This window comes from Trichoderma citrinoviride (genome assembly GCF_003025115.1).
Source record: "Trichoderma citrinoviride strain TUCIM 6016 unplaced genomic scaffold BBK36scaffold_8, whole genome shotgun sequence".
NCBI lineage: Eukaryota > Fungi > Ascomycota > Sordariomycetes > Hypocreales > Hypocreaceae > Trichoderma > Trichoderma citrinoviride.
The window spans coordinates 1,595,988-1,617,343 of NW_020194716.1; the positions used below are offsets into that span (position 1 = coordinate 1,595,988).

Consider the following 21,356-nt stretch of genomic DNA (forward strand, 5'->3'; position numbering starts at 1 on the left):
TCACCGTCAGCTCACCGGCTGTCCAACTTCCCCCGCAATGGCACCTCGCAAGATCATCCCCGTCGATGCAGGCTGGCAGTTTGGCAGGACAGATGTCGAGAAGCCTGAGTTCCGGCCAGTCTCTCAGTTTCCTACCAACGTCCATCTTGATCTCCTGCATCACAAGCTCATTCCTGACCCCTTTATCGGAAAGAATGAACTGGACGTGCAGTGGGTCGGAGAAGTGAGGGCATGGCAGTACCGCACCTCATTCAAGACGCCCAAGCTGGGCAGCCAAGAAAAGGCGGTTCTCGCATTTGACGGCTTGGATACCTTTGCCGAGGTGCTGCTCAACGACAAAAAGATCCTCGAGACGGACAACATGTTCATACCCGAGCGTGTGGACGTCACTGCACTCCTCAACGAGGCGGACAAGGACAACCAGCTCGTCATCACCTTTGACAGTGCGTATCTGCGAGGATGGGAGCGAGTAGAGCAGATCCCCGAGCACAAATGGGGAGTCTGGAATGGAGACCACTCCAGACTGGCGGTTCGAAAAGCGCAGTATCACTGGGGCTGGGACTGGGGCCCCACGCTGTTGACTTGCGGGCCCTGGAAGCCCATCAACCTCGAGGTCTACGAATCACGCCTGGCTGATCTGTACGCAAATGTCACTTTGGATGATACTCTGAAGAGCGCCAAGGTTGAGCTTCATGCAGAGACGGAGGGAAAGGCGTCCAAGGTGCGGTTCGAGCTCTCGCTCGGCGAGACTGTTTTGAGTGATACTGTGGATGTGTCGAAAGGGGGTGCAGTGGCTACTTTGACAATCAGCAACCCAGAGCTGTGGTATCCGGCCAGATATGGAAAGCAGCCGTTGTACACGGCCAAAGCAACGCTGCTGGATGGCAACGAAGAAGTCGATGCTTTGTCAAAGAGGATAGGCATCCGAAAGGTAGAGCTTGTCCAGAAGCCCCTCGAGGACCAACCAGGAACATCCTTCTTTTTCAAGGTGAACAATATTCCAATCTTCTGCGGAGGCAGCTGCTGGATTCCCGCCGACAACTTTACTCCCCGAATCACCAAAGAAAAGTATCAAAACTGGATCAAGCTCATGGTGGAAGGCAATCAGTCCATGATACGCATCTGGGGCGGTGGCGTCTATGAGGATGAGAACTTGCTGGACGCTTGCGACGAACAAGGAATACTGGTCTGGGTTGACTTTCTCTTCGCTTGTGGCAACTACCCCTGCAACCCGGAGATGTTGCAATCTGTCGAAAGAGAAGCCCGAGCGAACGTCAAAATCATGCGCCACCACCCCAGCATTGTCATTTATGCTGGAAACAACGAAGACTACCAGTTTCAGGAGAGCGAGGGGCTCACATACGACGTGCAAGACAAAGATCCTCAAAGCTGGCTCAAGTCGGACTTCCCCGCCCGCTACATTTACGAGTACCTTCTCGTGCAGGTGTGTCAAGACCTCGTGCCGGCGACGTTCTACCACTATGGAAGTCCTTGGGGTGGCAAGACATCGTCGGATCCCACTATAGGAGACATCCACCAGTGGAACGTATGGCATGGCTCTCAAGCAAGATATCAGGACTTCGACAAGCTGATGGGAAGATTTGTCTCCGAGTTTGGTCTGGAGGCTTTCCCATCTGCTCGAACCATTGATGCTGCGCTGCCCAAAGGCAAAGACGACCCAGACCGGCACGCGCAGTCGGACATTGTGGACTTTCACAACAAGGCCGACGGGCATGAGCGCCGAATTGCTCTGTATCTCGCAGAGAACATTCCGTATGTTACGAGCCCTCTGGAGCAGTACATCTACTCCACACAGTTGGTTCAGGCAGAGTGTCTGTCGTCTGCCTTCCGGCTCTGGCGCCGTCAATGGAAAGGTCCTGGGCGAGAATACTGCAGCGGAGCTCTGCTTTGGCAGCTGAATGATTGCTGGCCTGTGACATCATGGGCCATCTGTGATTACTATCTGCGGCCGAAGCTCGCCTACTACACCGTCAAGAGGGAACTGCTTCCCATAACGGTGGGAATCAAGCGCACCGAGCACCGCCATCCCAAGAGCAAGTACACGAGGGTCGATGTTGAAGTCAGCACCAAGCTTGAGATTTGGGCTTCCAATTTTACACTGGACGAGGTCAAAACCAGCTGCGTCGTCAAGGCTTGGGATGTGGAGACAGCGGAAGAAGTCTACAGTGAGACCATCGCAGCGTCACAACAGCTGCCCGGCAACAGGACCACTGAGCTGAAGACCATGGAGGTTCCAGTGAAGATTCCCAATGCTGGGCTTGAGGGCCGCACAGTTGTTGCTGCCTACTTGTACCAGGATGGCAAGCTACTTGCTCGGTATGTCGACTGGCCGCAGCCGCTGAAGCATGTCCACTTTCAGCAGCCTCAGAGCTTGAAAGCGAAGCTCTCTGAAGATGGCAGCTCAGTCACGCTCAGTTCGGAAGTGCCAGTGAAGGGAGTTGCTCTAGAGGTGGACGATGAAGCCGTCAATTTTGACGACAATCTGGTTGATCTCGTTCCCGGGGAAGAGGTTGTGATTGGGGTAACAGGCGCTTCTAAGAGCACGACGATGACCACGAGATATCTGGGAATGCGCAGCTAGATTACTGCTTCAGGTTCTATCACCACGGCTTGACTGACATATTGACAAGCATCACGCTCTGTACTTGAAAATTAATCAATCACATCATCGCCGCACTCTCATGGATAAACCGCACTTTGTCGGACTTCTTTCCCTCCCCTCATTGGACAACTGACGGGCTGACTAGGTATAAGTGATCGGTCGCAAGGATGGTTGCACGACTGCTCAATGATGTGTGGCTGATAGGGCGGCGAATCACTAAACATTGTCTCCCTCGACATGGTTCGACGTGCTCTGGCGATGGCGAGGCTGGCCGGGTTTAAAGAATCCTGCGGGCGAGATGCGGAACCCCGCGGGACTAAATTAATCAGCTATGGACAGCCTCTGCACGATTCCGGAAATAGCTCTGATGGTCGCAAACTCCGGCCATCTCAAGTTCACCTGGATATAGTTGAATGAGATGTATGGTGTAAGAGGGCAAGATGTGAGCATTATAAAAGCTCTGGAGATGGAATGATCGAGGTGAGTCTCGTCAAGCGGACCCCGTCAATCATTCAGATTCTCTCAATCCATCACCAGTCTACGACAACATATCTCAGCAATGGCTTCTCAATCTCCTCTTCCCGAGACTCATCGAGCCCTCGTGTTACACTCCAACGACACTCCCCCCAAAGTCGAAACCCGTCCCGTACCGCAGGCAACCCCAGGCAACGTCGTCGTCCGCGTCCTCGCCGCCAACGTCCTCTCCTACAGCCGCGAGATGCTCGACGGCACCCGTCCGTACCCCTATCCCAAGCCGTACGTCCCCGGCGGCAGCGCAGTGGGAAGGATCGCGGCCGTGGGACCGGACTGCAGCACCTTTGCGCCTGGGCAGCTGGTGCTCGTGGACATCATGACGCGTGCTCGGGACGACACTTCGGCGAGCTACCTGATGGGCATTCACCAGGGGTTTTCGACGACGACTGTGAAGCTTGCGACTGATGAGTGGAGGGACTCGACGTATGCAGAGTACGCCAAAGTTCCGCTTGAGAATGTGTATGCGCTTGATGAGGAGCGGTTGTTGGGGGATTCAGCCAAGGGGGGGCTGGGGTATACTGTTGAAGATTTGGCGTACTTGTATCGACTTCTCGTTCCGTTTGGGGGGTTCAGGGACATTGATCTCAAGGTTGGTGAGACGGTTCTCATAGGGCCTGCCACGGGGCCCTATGGGACTGCGGCTGTGAGTCTTGCGCTTGCGCTGGGGGCAAAGGTCGTTGCCATGGGAAGAAACGGGCAGGTGCTGGAGAAGCTGGCCGCGACGAGCGACAGGGTGAAGACGGTGCAGCTCACGGGAGACGTCAAGGCGGACACGGCGGCTATCAAGCGGCACGGCCCCATTGACGTCTTCTATGACATTTGCCCCCCGGCGGCGGCGTCGTCGACGCACATCATGAGCGGGATACTGTCACTGGCTCATTCGGGGCGGGTGAGCCTGATGGGGGGCATCGCGGGGGATGTTGCGATTCCGTATGCGGCGATTATGTTCAACGACTTGAAGCTGCATGGGAAGTTCATGTATGAGCGGGAGGATGCGAGGCTGTTGGTGAAGATGGTGGAGACGGGGGTTTTGGGGCTGGGGGGCAGGATTGGGGCGATGTGCGAGGGGAGGTTTGGGCTGGAGGAGTGGAGTGAGGCTTTTGATGCTGCGAAGGGGAATGCTGGGCCTGGGCAGTTTGTTGTTATTAAGCCTTGAGGGTGTTGGGGAAGTTGGATGTGTGGTGAGGGTTTGTATAGGGGTCACTCTGCTTGAGGAGCGATAGGGGTCAATGTGACGGAGCTCAGTCAGGGGCAGATATTTTGATGGCATCTTGTTTTATCTTTCGTCCGCGGCCCCATGATTTGACTTCTCGTTGAGCTTGGTGACTCTTATGTTTCTCAAGATTTGATTCATCGTGTCATAGCCACCTATGACGGGGAGAATGAGCCCCTGTGGAGTTGGCATCCTACTAAAGTCGAGATAGACTAAGTATAGCCAAAGCATGATGGCCTACATGCACTTGCGGCTAGTCATCCTTCAATCACAACGTTTGTAAGAGCAATTGAGTTACTCTAAAGATATAAGCATACCAGAAGGTTGGCTCTTGAAGGTCTGATCAAGGCGGCTGTACAAAGTATACCTTAGTAGGTATCACATGTAAGTTAGAGGTTATGAAGGATAAGTATGGAGTGTAGTCTTAGTGCGTATAAGAGGCGCGCACAATGATAGTTATAGCCGCTCGAATCATGTTTGAAGAGCTGATGTAATACTGTTCAAGTTATATGCGTTGTAACTCCGTAATTCCGTCGATCTAATCGCATTCATCGTATATGACCGCGAAGTGGCGTGATGGATCTTGCAGTCGAATACCTACATTACCGAAGCTGTGTTTTCTGCTATTGACAGGAGGGTCTGCTGTAAAAAACGCCGAAGGTTGTTATGGTCCATTAGTGAAGACGGAGCGATGAGAGTCGTGAGGCAGTAGATTGGACGAGAAGTTGACTTGGTCTGAAAATGGAATGGATATTGACCACAGTTCGAATGCTCGTGATGTCATTATATAGAGCCTATTGCAAAGTCATGTTATGTATGCCGTCCAACATCCAAACGCCGTATTACCTTTTCCCATGTGTTTCCCACTTATATCAATCTGAGGTAGCGTACAGAGTCTCACTCAACATCCAATCTATAATAATACACAGCAAGCCGAAGACCCCCCCCAACGAAAAATGCAGAGTGAAAAAGGCAAAGGCAGAACAGAAAGTCCTTCACAGCCCCGTCTGCCCCTCCTCATTCATCTTCGCGTTCAAGATAAACTCAAACGGATCAATCGACATGAGCGTCTCGACGTCAAACATCCTCCAGTCAAAGTCCGGGTCGTGCGCCCCTGGGATGCTCATCGCGCCCGCTCCTCCCTGGCCCTCTCCGGGCGGGGGAAACCCGGGCATGGCGGACGACGACCGGGCGCTGTTGGGCGCGTAGTACGTCAGCGACAGCGGGTATCCGGATGCCGCGGGCGAGGTGTCGGAGGGCGTCAGCAGGCTGTTGCTGCCGTTGTTGTTGTTGTTGTTGGCGTGCATGGGCATGCCGCCGCCGCCGGCAGGGGCGCACTGGGGCGTGCCGCAGAGGCTCTGGATGCCGCGGCAGGGATTCGCGGTTGGGACGACGGTGCAGATGATGCGGTTGACGGCCTTGATGAGGATCTGGATCTGGGCGGGCGAGGCCGGGTTGGTGGGCGACATGGAGGAGAGGCAGTCGAGGGCGACGTGCAGCCAGGGGAGGTGGGCTTCGACCTTTGTCTTGTCCTGGAGCATGTCGAAGCCGAGGACGTAGCAGGCGCCTTCGAGGAAGAAGGAGAAGTACTTGGTTTCCTGTTGGGAGAGCGGTCAAGTTCCATACTTCGTCAGCCCCCGACTCGATCGTAGTTCGAAGGGGCGTACCTTGCAGAGGTCGTTGATCTCGCACGACTTGTTGATGTACTTTATGATCTGGCGGGCGGGCTCCAGGCAGTACTCGCATGCCGTATCGAGCCATGTGAGCTCCCGGAGCTTGTCGCACGACTCGGCGCCGACCTGCGGCGCGGGAGCGCGCAGCTTGCCGCGTAGGACCAGAAAGGGGCGAAACATTAGGAGCTGAACGTGGTTATACACTGCCATATCTTATTAGCTTATCATCGACTCGAAGTTAAGGGGAAATTTCCACCTACTTGAGACGATGATGGTCTTGCAGAAGCCGCACTCCCCCGCCCCCGGCTCCCCCTGAACGTCGATGTGGATGTCGAGCAGCTGCTCCTCCGCGTACGCCTGCAGCTCGTGGCGGAGCTCCGTCGCGGCGTTCCACATGTGCAGCAGCGATTCGTGGTGCTGGTTGTAGATGCGCGCCGCGCACTTGGACATGAATCTCGCCAGCCTGACGAGCGCCAGGATGAACTTTTCCTCGTGCGGCACGGGGACGCCGCCGCCCGGATCGGAGATGGACGTCGGGCGTCCGAGGCAGAAGCAGACCCAGCTGTATCAACTTTTTTTTTAGCATGACGACGTAAGAATAGAAGAAGAAGAAGAAGAAAAAGGTAAGTTGTTGCATACGTCTCCATGATGAACAGACTCCAAAACGTCAACCGGCGCTGCAGGCAGTCTCGCATCTGCCCCCTGATGCTGATCCCCCTGTGCAGGCCCGCCGCGACGGCCTTCCTCGACGCCACGCCGACGTAGAGAAACGCAGAGTGCGGCCGCGACCGCTCGAGCTGGAACTGGGCCTGCAGCAGCGGGATGTGGATGGCCTGGATGTTGACGAGCTCGTCGAGCTTGTCGGCGCCCTGGGAGGCGCGCTGGAAGAGGAACTGCGCCATGGCCTCCTCCTCGAGGATGGACGCGCCAATGGCCATGGCCAGCAGGACGACGACGACGTCGGGCGCGTCGAAGGAGAAGAGCCCCGGCGAGGCGTACAGCATGTCGGCGCGGCGGCGGAAGTCTTCCTTGGTCAGGATGGGCAGCAGGTGCCAGAAGGTGGACAGGTAGCGCTCCAGCGCGCGGCCGCACAGCTCCTTGTCGAGGAACATGGCCGAGTAGTCGCTGGAGACCATGGTCGACTTGCTGCCGTCGGCCAGGTCGCCGAAGAAGAGCTGCCGGTTCTGGAACAGGTCCAGGCCGGGGCCGACCTGGGCCACCTCCTCGCGGCGCGTCAGCGGCGTCTGTATGCCCGTGATGAGGCGGTAGATGGAGTGCAGCATGGAGAAGTTGGACGAGGGCCCGTAGTGCAGCTGGATGATGGACGACGGCGACGTGGTGATGGCGGCCACGCTGTGCACGTGGAAGCCCCAGCTGTTGTCGTCCCGCGGCTTGTCCCGGGGCTCCGGTGCCCCCGCGGCGGCGGCCGGCGCCGGGGTCTCGTCCGGGTTGCTAGCTCCGGAGGACGAGGCCGCTGCCGTGGCCGTCCCCGGCGTCTGCGACTTGCGAGGCCGGTTCCTCGTCCGGGTGCGGTAGACGCACGACACGCTCCGGTTGAGGCACCGCGCGCACGGCTCCTTGCCGTCACATCTCGTTTTCCGGGCCCGGCACGCCTCGCAGGCCTTTCCGATGTTGGTCATCTGTGTCCGGGGGGGGGGGGGGGGGGGGGGGGGGGGGGGGGGGCTGGGAGACGGGTATAGGACTAGACGGGATGGGCAACGCGGAGGCGGGAGACGGGGTTTCACACGCAACACCGCCGGAGGTTTGAGTCTCTTGTTGTTGTGTGAACTGCGGAATAACAGGAATAACGGGGGATGCTATTCATAGAGTGGTCCGCAGTGATGTTGCAGTTGCAATGTATGTAGTAGTACTCCGTATGTCTGGCGAGGCAATGGAGAGAGCTGCATTTGTCAGTCTGATAATGAACGTTCGATCTCGAAGCCGGCATTGAACCCACAGTCTCAACGCCAATTTGACATCAGACTCCTCGCTCCTCGCCAATGAGATGATGAGATTGATGTTGGATCTTCGAGTCGAAAGGTCGGAGCACGGAATTAAAAGGCTGATATACCAAGTCAGCAGTGTCTCAGATTTTATCGGCACCTCGCTATCCACACGGTGCGCAGTGGCGGGAATAGCGCCTCAAATGGACTTTGCTGACAATTCCGATGTCTTGTAATTCCGCCGCCCGCGTCTATAAAAGGGGTTGTTGACAAAGGTTTATTCAATCTTCAAGACTATACAGAGCAGCTCGCAGATACCACTGGGCCGAACTATGTCGTGTATTCGCGCTCACTTACAAGTACACGCGCAGTTCATGCTCAGCGTTCACCTGGTATGATACATACCCCAAGCTTGACGTACACTGAATTCGGACCGGCTGCAAGATTTGGCTTGTTACGGTACACAGCAGCAGCCCGCGCTTCGTATACAATAGCGACGAATGCCCCTTCACGGTGATTCACGCGCCATCATGGCCTGCATTTGTTGCTCCCACTCGAGCTCCCATAACTCGTCCTCAGAGAAGGGACACTTGACGATGTTGCAATCGCCAGGAAGCTCTCGAGCATCTCCATGCCCGCATACTCGTCGATGTACAGTCTTTGTCCGAGACACAGGTTGCCCTTGAGCATCGTTCGTGTAGTACTGCATTGCGACGGGGGTCGTGCCGTCTGTATCCTCCACGGAGGGGTGACTATGCGTAAGACACCAGTCGAAGCAAGATCGAGCGAAGCACGACTTGGAGCAGACCCTGCTGTTGCAGTATCTATTAGGGCTGCGAGATCCATCAATTGATTGCCCTCGAGGGATGGCTGTGTTAGCATCGTCTGACGTACCACTCGATTTTCTCACCAAAGGCTTCGATGTCGTCCAGAGCTAGTTCCACGTTCTCGCGGTCTTCCTCCGCACCTTCAATTAGCCGATTCTTACCAAATTCCATGAGCTCGTCTCCTGAAATTCTGGTGAAGTGTGATGGACGCTTCAGAATGTGGGTTGTATGATGTGACGAGATTGTTATGAGTGAGATTGAGTCTGACGTAGAGAAGGCAAGTGGAAGCGGGTTCTCTATATAGGTACCAGACCTCCGACTCGCTCGAGCCACCATATTGTGTAAATCTGAACCAAGAGCCGCTTCAGAGAAGGGGGTGCTCAAGGGACTGCTTTGCTCGCACCCATAATCCGTGAGATCTGTTCCCAAGACTGCTTTAATTTGATGGTATCCTGCATCGTCGAAGTCTGCTCTTGCATTTTACGTATGAGCGACAACCTTGACTTCACTCAAGAACAATATGGAGCCGTCATGAACAGCGGCACATCGGCGCTTTTGTGTAAGACTGCCTGAGTGGATACATTCTATCTGGTCGGAAAGTAGAACAGAGCATCGTCGATGATAATTGTAGATTCTGATTCTGACCGTCTTCCACTTTGCTGTTTATTGCCCAATAAAGGAATTGAATTATTCTCTGTATACTGATCTAGTAGATACTCGCGCCAAGCTAGACTGCCCAATGTACATCTATACTAAACAAGATTCGCAGGATAGAAATATTGTTCTGAAGGTATAGATAAAGCGATGAACGAAGATCGGTCATCCTGGCTATAAAACAAAGAAAGAGCCCAAATAGAAGGAAAACGAGGAGGGGAAACTGAGAGAGAAAGGAAGACGAGAGGGGAGAAAAGAAAAGAAAGAAAGAAAAAGGTAGAGGGGGGAGAGAAGGGAAATAAGCCATGTTTTATTGAAAAAAAAAAAAAATGATTAGAATAGAAAATAAAGACTGATTCGGATGTAATTGTCTGATAGGATCTTTGAAAAGGGTTCAAAAAAGATAAGAAAGAAGTATGTGAGCACAGATCAATGTGAGTATCGGCGGCGCGACTCTCATTACAGCCCCGGGAATACTTCCCTCGCTGAAATCATGTAGTCCTGGTTCGATATCAAGTACCGCTAGCCCGTCGTACTTTTCTTGATCGTACTCATAGAATTCCCTTAGGCCTTGGAGGTCAAGATCATTGACTTTGTACTTCCCCAAGTGATCATAATATTGCATGATCGACTGGGGATTCTCAGGCCCAAGGCGACAAGAAGGTTCCCACCCCTCTTTCTCAAGAGCAAATTCGTGGCGAAGACCCAGAATATGACCGATCTCGTGTGCCAGTATGTTCGGCAGGTATTCGGGCTTGGAACAAGTCGGCTCGAACACGAGCAACTCTGCCGGCGAAGGATCAGGAAAGAAAGAGCAGGCGTAAGCTTTCTTCCATATGCCCCTTTGGTATCTGACGGTGAATGTGGCTTTAGAATCGCGAGAGACTTGCTTGAAGCTCACGCCAATACCCTGCCAAGCGGAAATCGCCTGTTTCATGTCGTCTTCCACTCGCCTCGCGAGACACGGTGGGAAGCCGTCAGTGCACACGATGTACCTGAGTTCAGAACCCTTCCGCCAGCGACGTATTGCAGAATCCCATCCGATGCGTACCTCGACAGAGCCATGTGTTTCGGTGGCACATTTACAGATGGGTTTGGCGTATTGAGTATCGATCAGACCGGGCGGTTGGGGAAAGCATTCAGCTGCGAGTGCTTCCTCAGCTATGGCATCCGGTGATAGACTTGCAGTTTCGTCTCCGTCATCGCCCTCGTCTATCATCAGTTCTGTGGGATATCGCTTAGGGTTACCGTCGCATATCGGCTCGATACTTTGGCGCAAAGTGCCCCCAAGTCCCTGGAGGATGCCATCAACATCATGGCCACGAATGCCCGAGCATCCAAACTGAGCATCAAGGCTCATGGCACTCATGGCATCACGGGACGCGCGTCCATCTTGGAGATCAGTGTGTGTGGTACTCGTAGCATCAACAAAATCATGGCTGGGGTCGGTGGCTGCTGGGGTGAAGACACTCGTGCCATCTGAGGATGAAGACTCGCAGTCTTTGCCAGGACACAACACCAATGTGTTGACAAGGCCAGTATTTGTACCCTGTGGTTGAAGAGGGGACCAGGGAGAGGAATCATCGTACGGGAGACCTGATGATGGTATCATTGAGATTAGCAATCGTCTTGTCCACCCACCACATCAGACGGACAAAATACCCACCACATATCAGCTCTCTCCGTGCTGACACTGAGGAAGACTCAGTATCGCCGGATTCATGGTCATGAGAGGCCATGCTGGTGGACGGCATCTCCCGACTTAGCCAGCTCGGTGCATGTAGTTCAGATATGTTCAAGGAGTGATGATGGGGTTAAGGTCTGAGGGTGAAGGACCTGGTTGGAGAGTGAAGTTAAAGCGTCGCATGGTTAGGTATTTATACTGATGCAGGAAGCCTTGGGGTAAAAGGCAACGACAATCGCCCTACACCTGAGCAATCACCGAACCAGATATCTGGTTTCTCTCGGGAGTCACTCCCAGTTCCGTGCCGTGGCCAGCCTCGCACAAACGTGGCAGCCGGACCCGCCTCTAGCATTCATTGTCCCTGCATCTGATCTCTTCTATCCTCGGCGAGAGAAATTCCCGAGCCTAATTTGCTGTAAGACAGATGGTAGGGGGTTACAAACAGCGAGACACCCAGCTTGTATAGCGGTCCCAGTGGACTGACTAGTAGGTGGATGACAGTCTCTTGTCTCGGTACGCCATAATCTCTTGTCTACATGGTAGTCTCTCGTCTACCTCTGGCGCTTCGTTGTCTCTTCCTCTTTGCTTTTCTCTCTTACTTGTCTTTTTTTAGACACCGCGAGACAAACGACTTGTGTAGCGGCCCCAGACGACTGACTGGGTGCGTGATAGTCTCTCGTCTGCCTCCGGCTCTTCGTTGCCCTCTATTAGCTTTTTGTCTTCCTATACCCTCTTTCTCTTTGCTTTTTCTCTTACCTTTCTTTTCTTTGTAAGGAGGTCTCCTTCTTCTCTCTCCCCTCATTTCTAACACTGCGGTGGCGGCTTGAAACTCCCAACTCTTCGAAAGCAGCGCTACTTTGACCCAATCCGTACGCGTATGAAAAAGGTACATGTACCGTCATGTGTCTCGTACCTTGATCCAACACGCGCCGGCGAATAGGAAGCGCCCCAGTGACCCCGCCAACTGTAGTTAGTTGTACCTTACTACCTAGGGGCGTCTCTGCATGTTTGGGCGCTTCTCTATCTCGGCCATTCCCTCCACTTCCATCGCATCAACGATGTAGGGGGTTACTGAAAAGCAAAGAGTAGTCCTATTTGAACCGTAACAAATTCCTATTTGAACTGCAGTGGTCCGTGCTACACCCTCCAAGTCGTAATTCCCACGCCTCTACACTGCATCACAGTGTGGCACACTTGCAGTCAATACCGTAAAGGAGATATCACAAGGAGAGACCCGCGGCCGTGACCGCGATTACAAGTACGTCCTCGATCTTAAGGCAATTACGCAGGCGAGGCGCTGCCGCCCTCTAACTCATGTTGCAATAGACCCTTCGTACATAGAGCTTCGTACTGATGTCTTAACGCGGGCGACGGTTAACCTTGTGACGTTAAACTTCGCGATGTTGAAGGGCAAGAGTGGGAGAGCCTTTTGTGTCGTGTTGACTACAGGTACCTAGCCTACACTCGTTGATGCGATGTAGGGATTAATGATGTAGGGGAATGGCCGGGATAGAGGCCCCCCTGGTATTTAATTTTTATTTGCTGGCAACACGGGAGGAGGCCACTAGGTGGGATGACGTTGCTGGTGGCCTAGCGACGACAGCTCTAGACTTCGGCTGCCCCCGCCGGGGTATGCGTGCTTGACAGTAGCGCCTAGTGGAGGTGACAGAAGACACTTACCCATCTATTTAGTACTGGTAGGTACCTAGATAGTAAATCTAGAGAGTTTACCCACTTACATGAGGTGGGAATGGATTCCACTTGAGAAGCATGTAACGCCTCCTGCATGTAACGCCTCCTGCAGTGTACTCTGATCCTTCCAATTGCCCGCTGCTTTATCCAGAATTCCCAAGCATTGAATGTGATCGGTGGCAACCGTGGTGCTATGTAGAGATATGTAAGGCAAAAGCCCACTAATGTTGTGATGTTGTCTGTAACAGGACTCACGACATCGTGGCAGGCAGCGCCTCACTCGGTCAGGTATATACTGTAGGCTCTTTTACTTCGTGTTCTCTCACGCATGCTTAATGCAGCTCTGCTGGTAAGAAATGAATAATGACATCGGCCTAAGCAGCCTCGTGGTACCAGTGCCCTTATTGCCAAACACTTGTACAGTTCGCCCCTGACACCCTACATTCTGTAGAGTAGTTGTCCTACACACGAGATTGGGCTGAGATACTCCGTAAACTCAGATGCCTTACTTCAAGTGGCATTGAGCCTCAAAGTCTGTCGCATTGTTCACCACCGCCATATTGCTAGAGATGCCAATTTCGGTGAAGAGCGAGACAGTTTGAAACTTGGTTGCCTGGGTCGATGCCAGATCTGGTTATAGCGTCAAGGTCACTAATGGTGTGTCCTTAGCTTTTTATATCTCCTTATTGTAGGTGGTGTTTTCCCCCCGTGAAGTGTAGCCATTCACGCGTGCCGCATTGGATGCGAGCGAGCGTAGCAAAGGGAGTCAGATGTGCCGAGGACACAGCATAATTCGCCCTGACACCTTACGTCTTCCTCCCTACAGCCAATCCCTGATCGCGGATGACCGCCACATGGCGTATCGTGCTACGTTCTTTTCTATGATGGAAGGAAACCTGCCTTTAGAGTGGGCTGTTTTCTTTACTTTGTGGGTTTGGTGTGGTGCGCCTTGCCTCAGCCGCACCAGCCGCACCACCCATGCGAGTTGCAGGAATCACCGGGTTGGGCCGCGATGCAGCTCGCATGCCACGGGGGACACAGGTATTCTCCGACAAACTGTCCCTCCGACGATCAAAGGGGGGCAAGGGAGGTCGCCCATGTGTTTTCAGGCCGTGGCACAGCAACAGGGGGGAGGGAAACCACCGCCGGTCTGCCACTATAAATTTGTATGTGATGGGCGGCGGTGGTTTCTTTCCCCCTCTTGCACAGGTCATCTCTCATAAGGTACTCCGTAGTGCGCGATAGGTAAGCGGGAGGATGAACAGCCTGGAGATTGCATGATAACCTACTCCTTTGATCAGCTCAACCGTACGGAGTACGAGTACAACTCTCTTCTCCATATTAACAAGATGCCAGCCAAGGAGATCAGCAATCTAGACTCTCAGCATCTCTACCTTGGCTGCTTGGTTCTTCAGTGGTCTTTCACCAGTGTTGCCGCGTCATACCTTTCGTCGGGTCATCGATGAGCCTCAGTCTCATCGTTTGCTGCCGACATGAGGTGCAGTTCAACAGCAGCCACGAATCTGGGACCGCGATCATGTATCGGGCAAGCTGGCATTGTGTCTTGGCTGTTCCAAGACACGAGTGTCGTACAATGGCTGAACAAGGGACGCCTGAGGTTTCCATTTGCTGCGGGGAAACCAAACGGGGTCCTAATCGATAAGGCAAGAATCGCAAACAAAACAGCAACTGCTAAGAATTTTCTCTCTTCACGCACTTGTTTGTTCCTCTTCTCACAACACAAATGCTTCCATCGAAGCTTTTCAAGTGATGACGATTGTTCGACGCCGACAAGAAGCTTCAGACTTGACTCAGTCTCAATATTTCCAATTCGGCACACGGTAAAACTCTGTGATTTCCTTCTTTCTCTTGTTACCCGCAGCACATCCATGCCAGCCACTCAGTCCTCCCACGAGTCTTTCTTCCAGGCGCGTCGCGTCTTGCGATTGCGCCTGGAAGGGCTGGCGTATCGATTGCAGACGAGACTATTCCGATAGTCTCGCCTCCAGCTTCTGCTGCAAGACGAATGGGCCATCATAGTCCGTGTCGATTCGGTTTCCCTCTGGGAAAATTGCCCACATCGGCGCGGCTCCCAGCGCTCCTACATATCTCCGCTACGTAACCAATTGAACATCTGTGTACAAAGTAGTATAATACTTGTGTTTGCATTGTGTGTTGAGGTCTCGGGTGGCGTTTACGCTATTGCAAGGTCGGAACTTGAAGGCTGCGGACGACAACCACTACCTTATTGTAGTTATTACTACTCGTACCTGTAGCCAAGTAGCACACAATCTGCGTCTGCGAGGGAACAAAGGAGAGAAAATAAGACTTCGAGTCTGCCACGTATGTCCCAATCTGGAAGCCTGCAGATGATCGCGCAACTCGTGGGCTGTCGTCTGCTGTACATCGTCACCACATGGTTACGTCACTTTCCCTCGCTCCATCTTCGGCATCCATCTTATCGTGCCTACCTTACAACCTCATGAGGCACAAGTACGACCTGGCCGTAGTTTAAACCTCAACACCAAACTGTCATCATCACCACGCTATTCTTCCCTATCCTTCCCCTCACTTCCCCCCATTTCCCCTCACATCCTAAACATCGGCATGAACAGCATCCTAAGAACAACCTCCTCTCATTCCAGCAGATGCCATTTATATCGTATACCAACCCTCAGATACTCACAGCAGCCCTCATCACTCCTCCTCTGTAATTCTCGCTCCCTATCCTCCCTCACCATGCCTCCGAGCAACAAGCCCACCAAGTTCAGCCACCTCCCGCTTAGCACGACCGGCCCCCTCGACTGCGCTCTCGCCGGCACCGCGCTCCTCAACAGCCCCACGTTCAACAAGGGATCTGCTTTCCCGCTCTCCGAGCGTCGAGAGTTCAACCTGACCGGGCTGCTCCCGGCAAACGTGCAGTCGCTGGACAACCAGGTCAAGCGCGCATACCAGCAGTACCAGTCCAGGAGCGACGCCCTGGACAAGAACACGTTCCTGACCTCGCTCAAGGACCAGAATGAGGTGCTGTTCTTCAAGCTGCTGCTCACCCACCTCAAGGAAATGTTCAGCGTCGTGTATACGCCCACCGAGGGCGATGCCATCCAGAACTACTCGAGGCTTTTCCGCCGTCCGGAGGGCTGCTTCTTGAATATTAACAATCCCGAACTCGTGGAGCAGGATCTTGCTCTGTGGGGAACGGCCGATGATGTCGACTACATCTGCGTTACAGGTAATGCTGCCTTTACGTTTCAACTGCTCACTCTTTCTATAAGCTTTTACTTACTCCTGTCCTAGATGGTGAAGAGATTCTTGGCATCGGCGACCAGGTATGCTCTATCTCACTTTATATTCGTGATACGTTGTCATTGTTAACTCATCCCTCAGGGCGTGGGCGGCATACTCATATCTGGAGCAAAGCTGACTCTCGCGTCCCTCTGCGCCGGTGTCCACCCCAACCGAACCCTCCCTGTGGTCCTAGACTGCGGCACAGACAACGAAGAGCTGCTCAACGATGACCTCTACCTCGGCCTCCGCCAGCCTCGTGTTAGGGGGAAACGATACGACGACTTCATTCAGACGTTTGTCGAAGCTGCTAGGAAGCTGTTCCCTCGAGCGTACATTCACTTTGAGGACTTTGGCACGAAAAACGGTATGATTTGACCTTCAAGTTTGCTTTTGCATCAAGGCTAATAGTCATTCAAACTGCAGCCAGGCGTCTGCTGGAGCTATATCGCCCCAAGATTGCTTGTTTCAATGACGACGTTCAGGGCACGGGCTGCGTGACGCTTGCTGCCATCATGGCCGCGCTGCACGCCAGTAAGCAGAAGCTCAGCGACTCTCGCATCGTCATTTTTGGCGCCGGCAGTGCTGGAGTCGGCATTGCAGACCAAGTCAGAGACGCCATTGCCACGGAGCAAAACATTAGTCACGAGAAGGCTTCGCAGCAGATATGGTACGTTTATCAACTCATATATACCCTAGTGAATGCCTCTAACATGCTAATTTTTCACAGGTTGATCGACAAGGAAGGCCTCCTGACAACCAAATCGGACGTCTCGACCGCCCAAAAGTTGTACGTCAAAGACGCCTCCGAATGGAGTGATAACACCAGCCTCCTCTCCGTCGTCCAGCAGGTCAACCCCAACATCCTCATCGGCACGTCCACCGTGCCTGGCGCCTTCACCGAGGACATTGTCAAGGCCATGCATGAGCACGCGCCCCGACCCATCATCTTCCCGCTGTCCAACCCGACGCGGCTTCACGAGGCGAAGCCGGCGGACCTGCTCAAGTGGACCAACGGCAAGGCGCTGGTCGCCACCGGGTCGCCATTTGAGCCCGTCACGGGGCCCTGGGGTGACGATGGCGGGGACGTGACGATTGAGGTTGCCGAGTGCAACAATTCGGTCGTCTTCCCCGGCATAGGCCTCGGCTGCGTGCTCAGTCGGGCAAGGCTCCTCACGGACAAGATGCTCGTGGCCGCCGTCGAGGGCGTCGCAGCACTGAGCCCCGCGCTCAAAGACGCCACGGCGCCGCTGCTCCCGGACGTCGAGGATGTGCGCCCCGTGAGCGTCCAAGTGGCCAAGAGCGTGATCCAGGCGGCCGTCAAAGAAGGCGTGGCCACGGAAAAGGGGATCCCCTCGGACGAGAAGGAGCTCGAGGAGTGGATCAGGGAGCAGATGTGGAACCCAGAGTACCGCCCGCTGAAGCTGGTCAAGATGGAGGACGCGACGAGGGCGGCCAAGGGGGAGCTTGGAAAGGCGATGCCGGGGCTGTAGCACAGGGTGGTGAGGAGGCAGCGGAGGTGGGGAGGGAAAGAATGATGATGCTTGGCTACATTGATACAGTAGATGTAGATGTAAAAGGTAAAGGGGCGTCTAGATACCTAGACTGCTAGACTGCCTGTTGGGTATTCAGATACGTTCAAAGCATAGACAATGAGTATCTTTCAGATATCAAGAGGTATATTATATGATGCACAATGCAAGGAGTGTCGTAAGCTGAGTTCTAGCACCCAGAAAGCGCGAAGAATGTCAAGGGGATTGTCCAAATATCAATAACATACGCCCATAACAGTATCATTTACTCCTCATCAGACTCCTCCTCTTCCTCTTCCTCGTCATCATCGTCATCAACCTTCTTCTCTGCCGCCTTCGCAGCAGCATGCTTCACACCCACCTGCATACGGCGAGCCACATACCACTGCGCTACAATGCCCACAGAAAGCGTCAGCGAATCCTTCAGCCACCCGGCAACCCACTCCCTGGGATCGAGCTCGCCCTCCTCGACAAGGCTCCGGATATCCTCATGGATGCGGCTATGCGAAGAGCCCGCGGCATCGTCATCTCCAGACTGGGGTGTTAAGGGACTAGGGGCCTCGAGCCAGCGAGCCCACTTGGCGGGGATGGGCTGGCTGATGGTGGCATATTCGATCTCGTGAACCGGATCGACAATGAAGATGGCGAATCGGAACTCGTCCTCGTTCTCTTCCTCCTCGTCGGCATCCTTCTTCTCCTTGGCCGCGGCCGCAGTCCGGCCAAAGAGCGTCTTGTCCTGATCAGTGACGATGGCCTGAACAGACAAGAACACATCCGACGTCCGGACGGAGCCGGGCTCGACGACGCCTGACCTCGCCTTGGCCTTGACGGCGTCAATGCCTCCCTGCGAGGCAAAGTACTCGGTCGCGTACGACTCGGCATTGACGCGGCAGAGCTTGGTGCCTTCAACGAGGCCCTTGACGACGCCCAGCTCGCGGGGCTGGTCGACCTGTCTCCACCAGGGGCCGTCGTCCCAGCCGGCGGTGTTGTCGTGAGCCCGCGAGGAGCCGCTGTCGTGGCCCCTCTGAACGACCTTGAGGTCACCGCCTTCGACCTGCTGCATGACGTCGGCGAAGACATCGTAGATGAGGGGGTCGAGGGACGGGTAGCCGACGAGGTCGTGGGTGATGTGGATGAGGAGGCGCTCGTGAGAGCCGATGGGGGGAGCGATGGTGTTGATGATGTTGGATAGCGTTGGCAGAGCGCGGTTGCGAAGCTCGTCGCCTTTTTGAGACATTGTTAGTCGAAGACGGTACTAAGAGGTTGTTGCAGCTGGGGAAGCTCACCATAGCTCTTGAGTGTGTTGACGTCGATGCCGGTCCTCAAGCCCTTGACCTGCTCAGCCCACTTCCGGGCCTCCTCGTTCTGCTGGATCTGGTTGTACGCAGCCTCGGCCTGCTTAACGACCCCGGTCGCCGTCGACAGGATGCCCCCCCACCAGCCGCCTCCGGACTGCTGCTGCTGCTGCTGCTGCTGCTGCGACTGCGGCTGCTGCCTCTCGGCATCGTGGAGCTCGGAGCTCGTAGCGCTGGGCGTGAAGCTGGCCTTGAGGCTCTGCGAGCTGTCGGTGGACTTGCGCGCCGCGGCGGCACCGCCCTTGTTGCTGTCGTCGCCAATGGGGGGCGTGGCCGTGGAGCGGCGGGCAATGGCCTCCTTGAGACGGGGCGTGTGCGGGCGGGAGGCGGGCTGGGGGGCCAGCTCGGACTCGAGGTCGGCGAGTATGTCGTCGTTGCCAATGGCCTTTGCGGCGGCGGCGGCCGAGGTGGGCTTCTTGGGGGGCTTCTTGGCCTTGGAGTCGTCGCCGATGCCTGAGAAGAGCTCGTCGAGGTTGTCGTCGGCAGTGGGGGCGGCCTTGGACTTTTTGGAGGCCATGGCGGGGGTTGCTGGGGGGAGGTTTGTGAAGCTGGTGGGATGCTATGATGGGGGATGCAGCATGTGGTTGTGGTGGACCATGTAGAAGCTGATGTTGACGATGGATTGACTGACGGTGGTTTGTTTGGCTGTGTTGTTTGGTTGATTGGGAGGAATACGGAGTAGCGCGGTACTGTAGGAATGTCTGCAGTGGTGGGGTAGCGGTAGCAGTTTGGAGGTCGATGTACGAGTACATTGTACGGAGTACAGACGCTGGTCAGCAGGGGTTCGCACGTGAAGTTGCAATAACGGCAAGAGAGGACACGATGCGATCAAGGCACATGAGGTATCAGGCACGAGATGGTATTTCAGATACTCTAAAAATGAGCTTGGTGCTATTGAGTCTGTTGTCAAGTGGCCAAGGCTCTGGATATGGGACGATAAAGCGGCATTCAAGATTCGATACCAAGTACCCCAGATGCAGATGCAGACAGGAACAGCTTGTACCCATACATGGAAACATGGCTGGAAAGATGGAGAGAAACAGCAGCAGATGCAGCGACACGCAGTTCCAGGTTGGCTTAGCGCGGCATCGCTTGGGCGGGCAGATGTGCTGTACCTCTGTCGCGCCGGACGTGCCCCTGGGGGATGAGACGGCCACGTTGTAGCGGTACTTGTACTTGCAGCCAAACCTGCCGCCTCAGCTCTGCCCTGCATTTCTTCATCAAGAGGGCCATCTTTGAGGATTGGGATCCAGAGCCGCAATCGATTGATAGGGTCAATCACCTTGAGAGAAGACCTCCAAGTAAAAGCAGGTAAAAGCCACAGTGGACCTTTGCTTAAGCTGAGCCCAATCTTCCAGTTTCTTCTCGACCTTAACCGATTAGGTGCCGATCTCTTAAGTCAACCACTAAAGCAGCGTGAGAAGCAGGCCTCACTTTGCCCTCACCTCACTTTTGAGATGCCCTCACCTTGGACTCACTGGCTCTCCACCCACATTCACAGAGTGGAGCCGTCACCGTCATTGTTTCTTATCTGCGTGGTGACTGTCTTGTGTCTGTGAGAGCAAGCAACTATTCGATGAGGCGTCGAACGTGAAAACTCGTCGGCATCTCGTAGGCATCAAACATTGAATTTCAAGGTCAGGAGGTTCAGGGCGCGCACAGCCAGGCACAGGTAAGTAGGTACTCAGTACCCAGGCTGCACGGCATTTCGCAGCGCTGAAGTGCAGTAGCGGCTACTTTTCGGTACGTACCGCCCGTCGCGGCAGCGCTGGGCCAGTCAGAGCGCAGAAGCGCAGCAGCGCAGCCGTGGCTTATTCGATCCACGAAGCTGCAGCCGAAAAACGACTGACAGCCAGCAGAGCAGCACTGACACCGACGGCCAGCAAGGAAATCTCTGATATCGAGCTCACCTCGGCCTCACTTGACAGCTGCCAGGCCCGTCGTTTTCTTCTCTGCCGCCTGCGCGCTCATTGCCGCCTGCTGATTTGCCATTGCTGCCCTTCTTTTTTTCCCTCTACTGCTCTCGCACAAAATCCTGCTTCGCCTTTGGCCCGGCACGTCACGCTTGGTTTCCCTCACATTTTATACCCAGAAGCCAAAACTCCAGCCAAGGCGGCCGTCACCATTTGCCCCCCAGACGTCTTCACTTGCAACATCTGTTTCTTCTCTCGTTCAACGTTTTCCCTCTCTGCTTTTTTTTCTCTCGCAACTTCCTCTTCGTCTGCGGCCTTCGCCTCGTTCATTTCGGCCTCGCGGATGACATCTTCCCTGCACTGCCTGTTATTCTCTTACACACCCCTTAACCACTCACACACTCAATCCTGTTTTCCTCACCAGCATC

The 21,356-nt window shown here is 54.6% G+C and overlaps 8 protein-coding genes across 8 annotated transcripts; 3 read left to right on the forward strand and 5 right to left on the reverse strand.

Annotated features, from left to right (window-relative positions):
* Positions 1–37: 37 nt before the first annotated feature.
* On the forward strand, positions 38–2,602 carry BBK36DRAFT_1120432 (glycoside hydrolase family 2 protein; the record flags this gene model as incomplete). The annotated part of the gene is made up of 1 exon (XM_024890695.1): positions 38–2,602. One exon carries the CDS (start codon positions 38–40, stop codon positions 2,600–2,602), a length of 2,565 nt encoding a protein of 854 aa, XP_024749335.1.
* Positions 2,603–3,182: 580 nt separating this feature from the next.
* BBK36DRAFT_1119877 (GroES-like protein) lies at positions 3,183–4,313 on the forward strand (the record flags this gene model as incomplete). The annotated part of the gene is made up of 1 exon (XM_024890634.1): positions 3,183–4,313. The coding sequence occupies one exon, from the start codon at positions 3,183–3,185 to the stop codon at positions 4,311–4,313; it is 1,131 nt and encodes a 376-aa protein (XP_024749336.1).
* Positions 4,314–5,365: 1,052 nt separating this feature from the next.
* On the reverse strand, positions 5,366–5,839 carry BBK36DRAFT_1169693 (hypothetical protein; the record flags this gene model as incomplete). Its single annotated transcript, XM_024895351.1, has 1 exon — positions 5,366–5,839. The coding sequence occupies one exon, from the start codon at positions 5,837–5,839 to the stop codon at positions 5,366–5,368; it is 474 nt and encodes a 157-aa protein (XP_024749337.1).
* Positions 5,840–5,979: 140 nt separating this feature from the next.
* BBK36DRAFT_1135629 (hypothetical protein) lies at positions 5,980–7,962 on the reverse strand (the record flags this gene model as incomplete). Its single annotated transcript, XM_024892705.1, is given in 7 exon segments — positions 5,980–6,246; positions 6,304–6,605; positions 6,683–7,452; positions 7,465–7,509; positions 7,742–7,796; positions 7,833–7,897; positions 7,944–7,962. Coding segments are annotated over 4 exon segments (1,380 nt in total), but the record flags the coding sequence as incomplete, so codon positions are not given.
* Positions 7,963–9,960: 1,998 nt separating this feature from the next.
* On the reverse strand, positions 9,961–10,551 carry BBK36DRAFT_1085205 (hypothetical protein; the record flags this gene model as incomplete). The annotated part of the gene is made up of 1 exon (XM_024888951.1): positions 9,961–10,551. A coding segment is annotated over one exon (591 nt), but the record flags the coding sequence as incomplete, so codon positions are not given.
* A 306-nt stretch (positions 10,552–10,857) lies between these two features.
* Positions 10,858–11,079, reverse strand: BBK36DRAFT_1120046 (hypothetical protein; the record flags this gene model as incomplete). Its single annotated transcript, XM_024890650.1, has 1 exon — positions 10,858–11,079. A coding segment is annotated over one exon (222 nt), but the record flags the coding sequence as incomplete, so codon positions are not given.
* A 4,503-nt stretch (positions 11,080–15,582) lies between these two features.
* BBK36DRAFT_164662 (malate dehydrogenase) lies at positions 15,583–17,621 on the forward strand (the record flags this gene model as incomplete). Its single annotated transcript, XM_024897761.1, has 5 exons — positions 15,583–16,075; positions 16,141–16,172; positions 16,231–16,495; positions 16,555–16,798; positions 16,859–17,621. The coding sequence occupies 5 exons, from the start codon at positions 15,583–15,585 to the stop codon at positions 17,619–17,621; spliced, it is 1,797 nt and encodes a 598-aa protein (XP_024749341.1).
* A 304-nt stretch (positions 17,622–17,925) lies between these two features.
* BBK36DRAFT_1120070 (hypothetical protein) lies at positions 17,926–19,532 on the reverse strand (the record flags this gene model as incomplete). The annotated part of the gene is made up of 2 exons (XM_024890655.1): positions 17,926–18,884; positions 18,947–19,532. 2 exons carry the CDS (start codon positions 19,530–19,532, stop codon positions 17,926–17,928), a joined length of 1,545 nt encoding a protein of 514 aa, XP_024749342.1.
* Between the last annotated feature and the right edge of the window lie 1,824 nt (positions 19,533–21,356).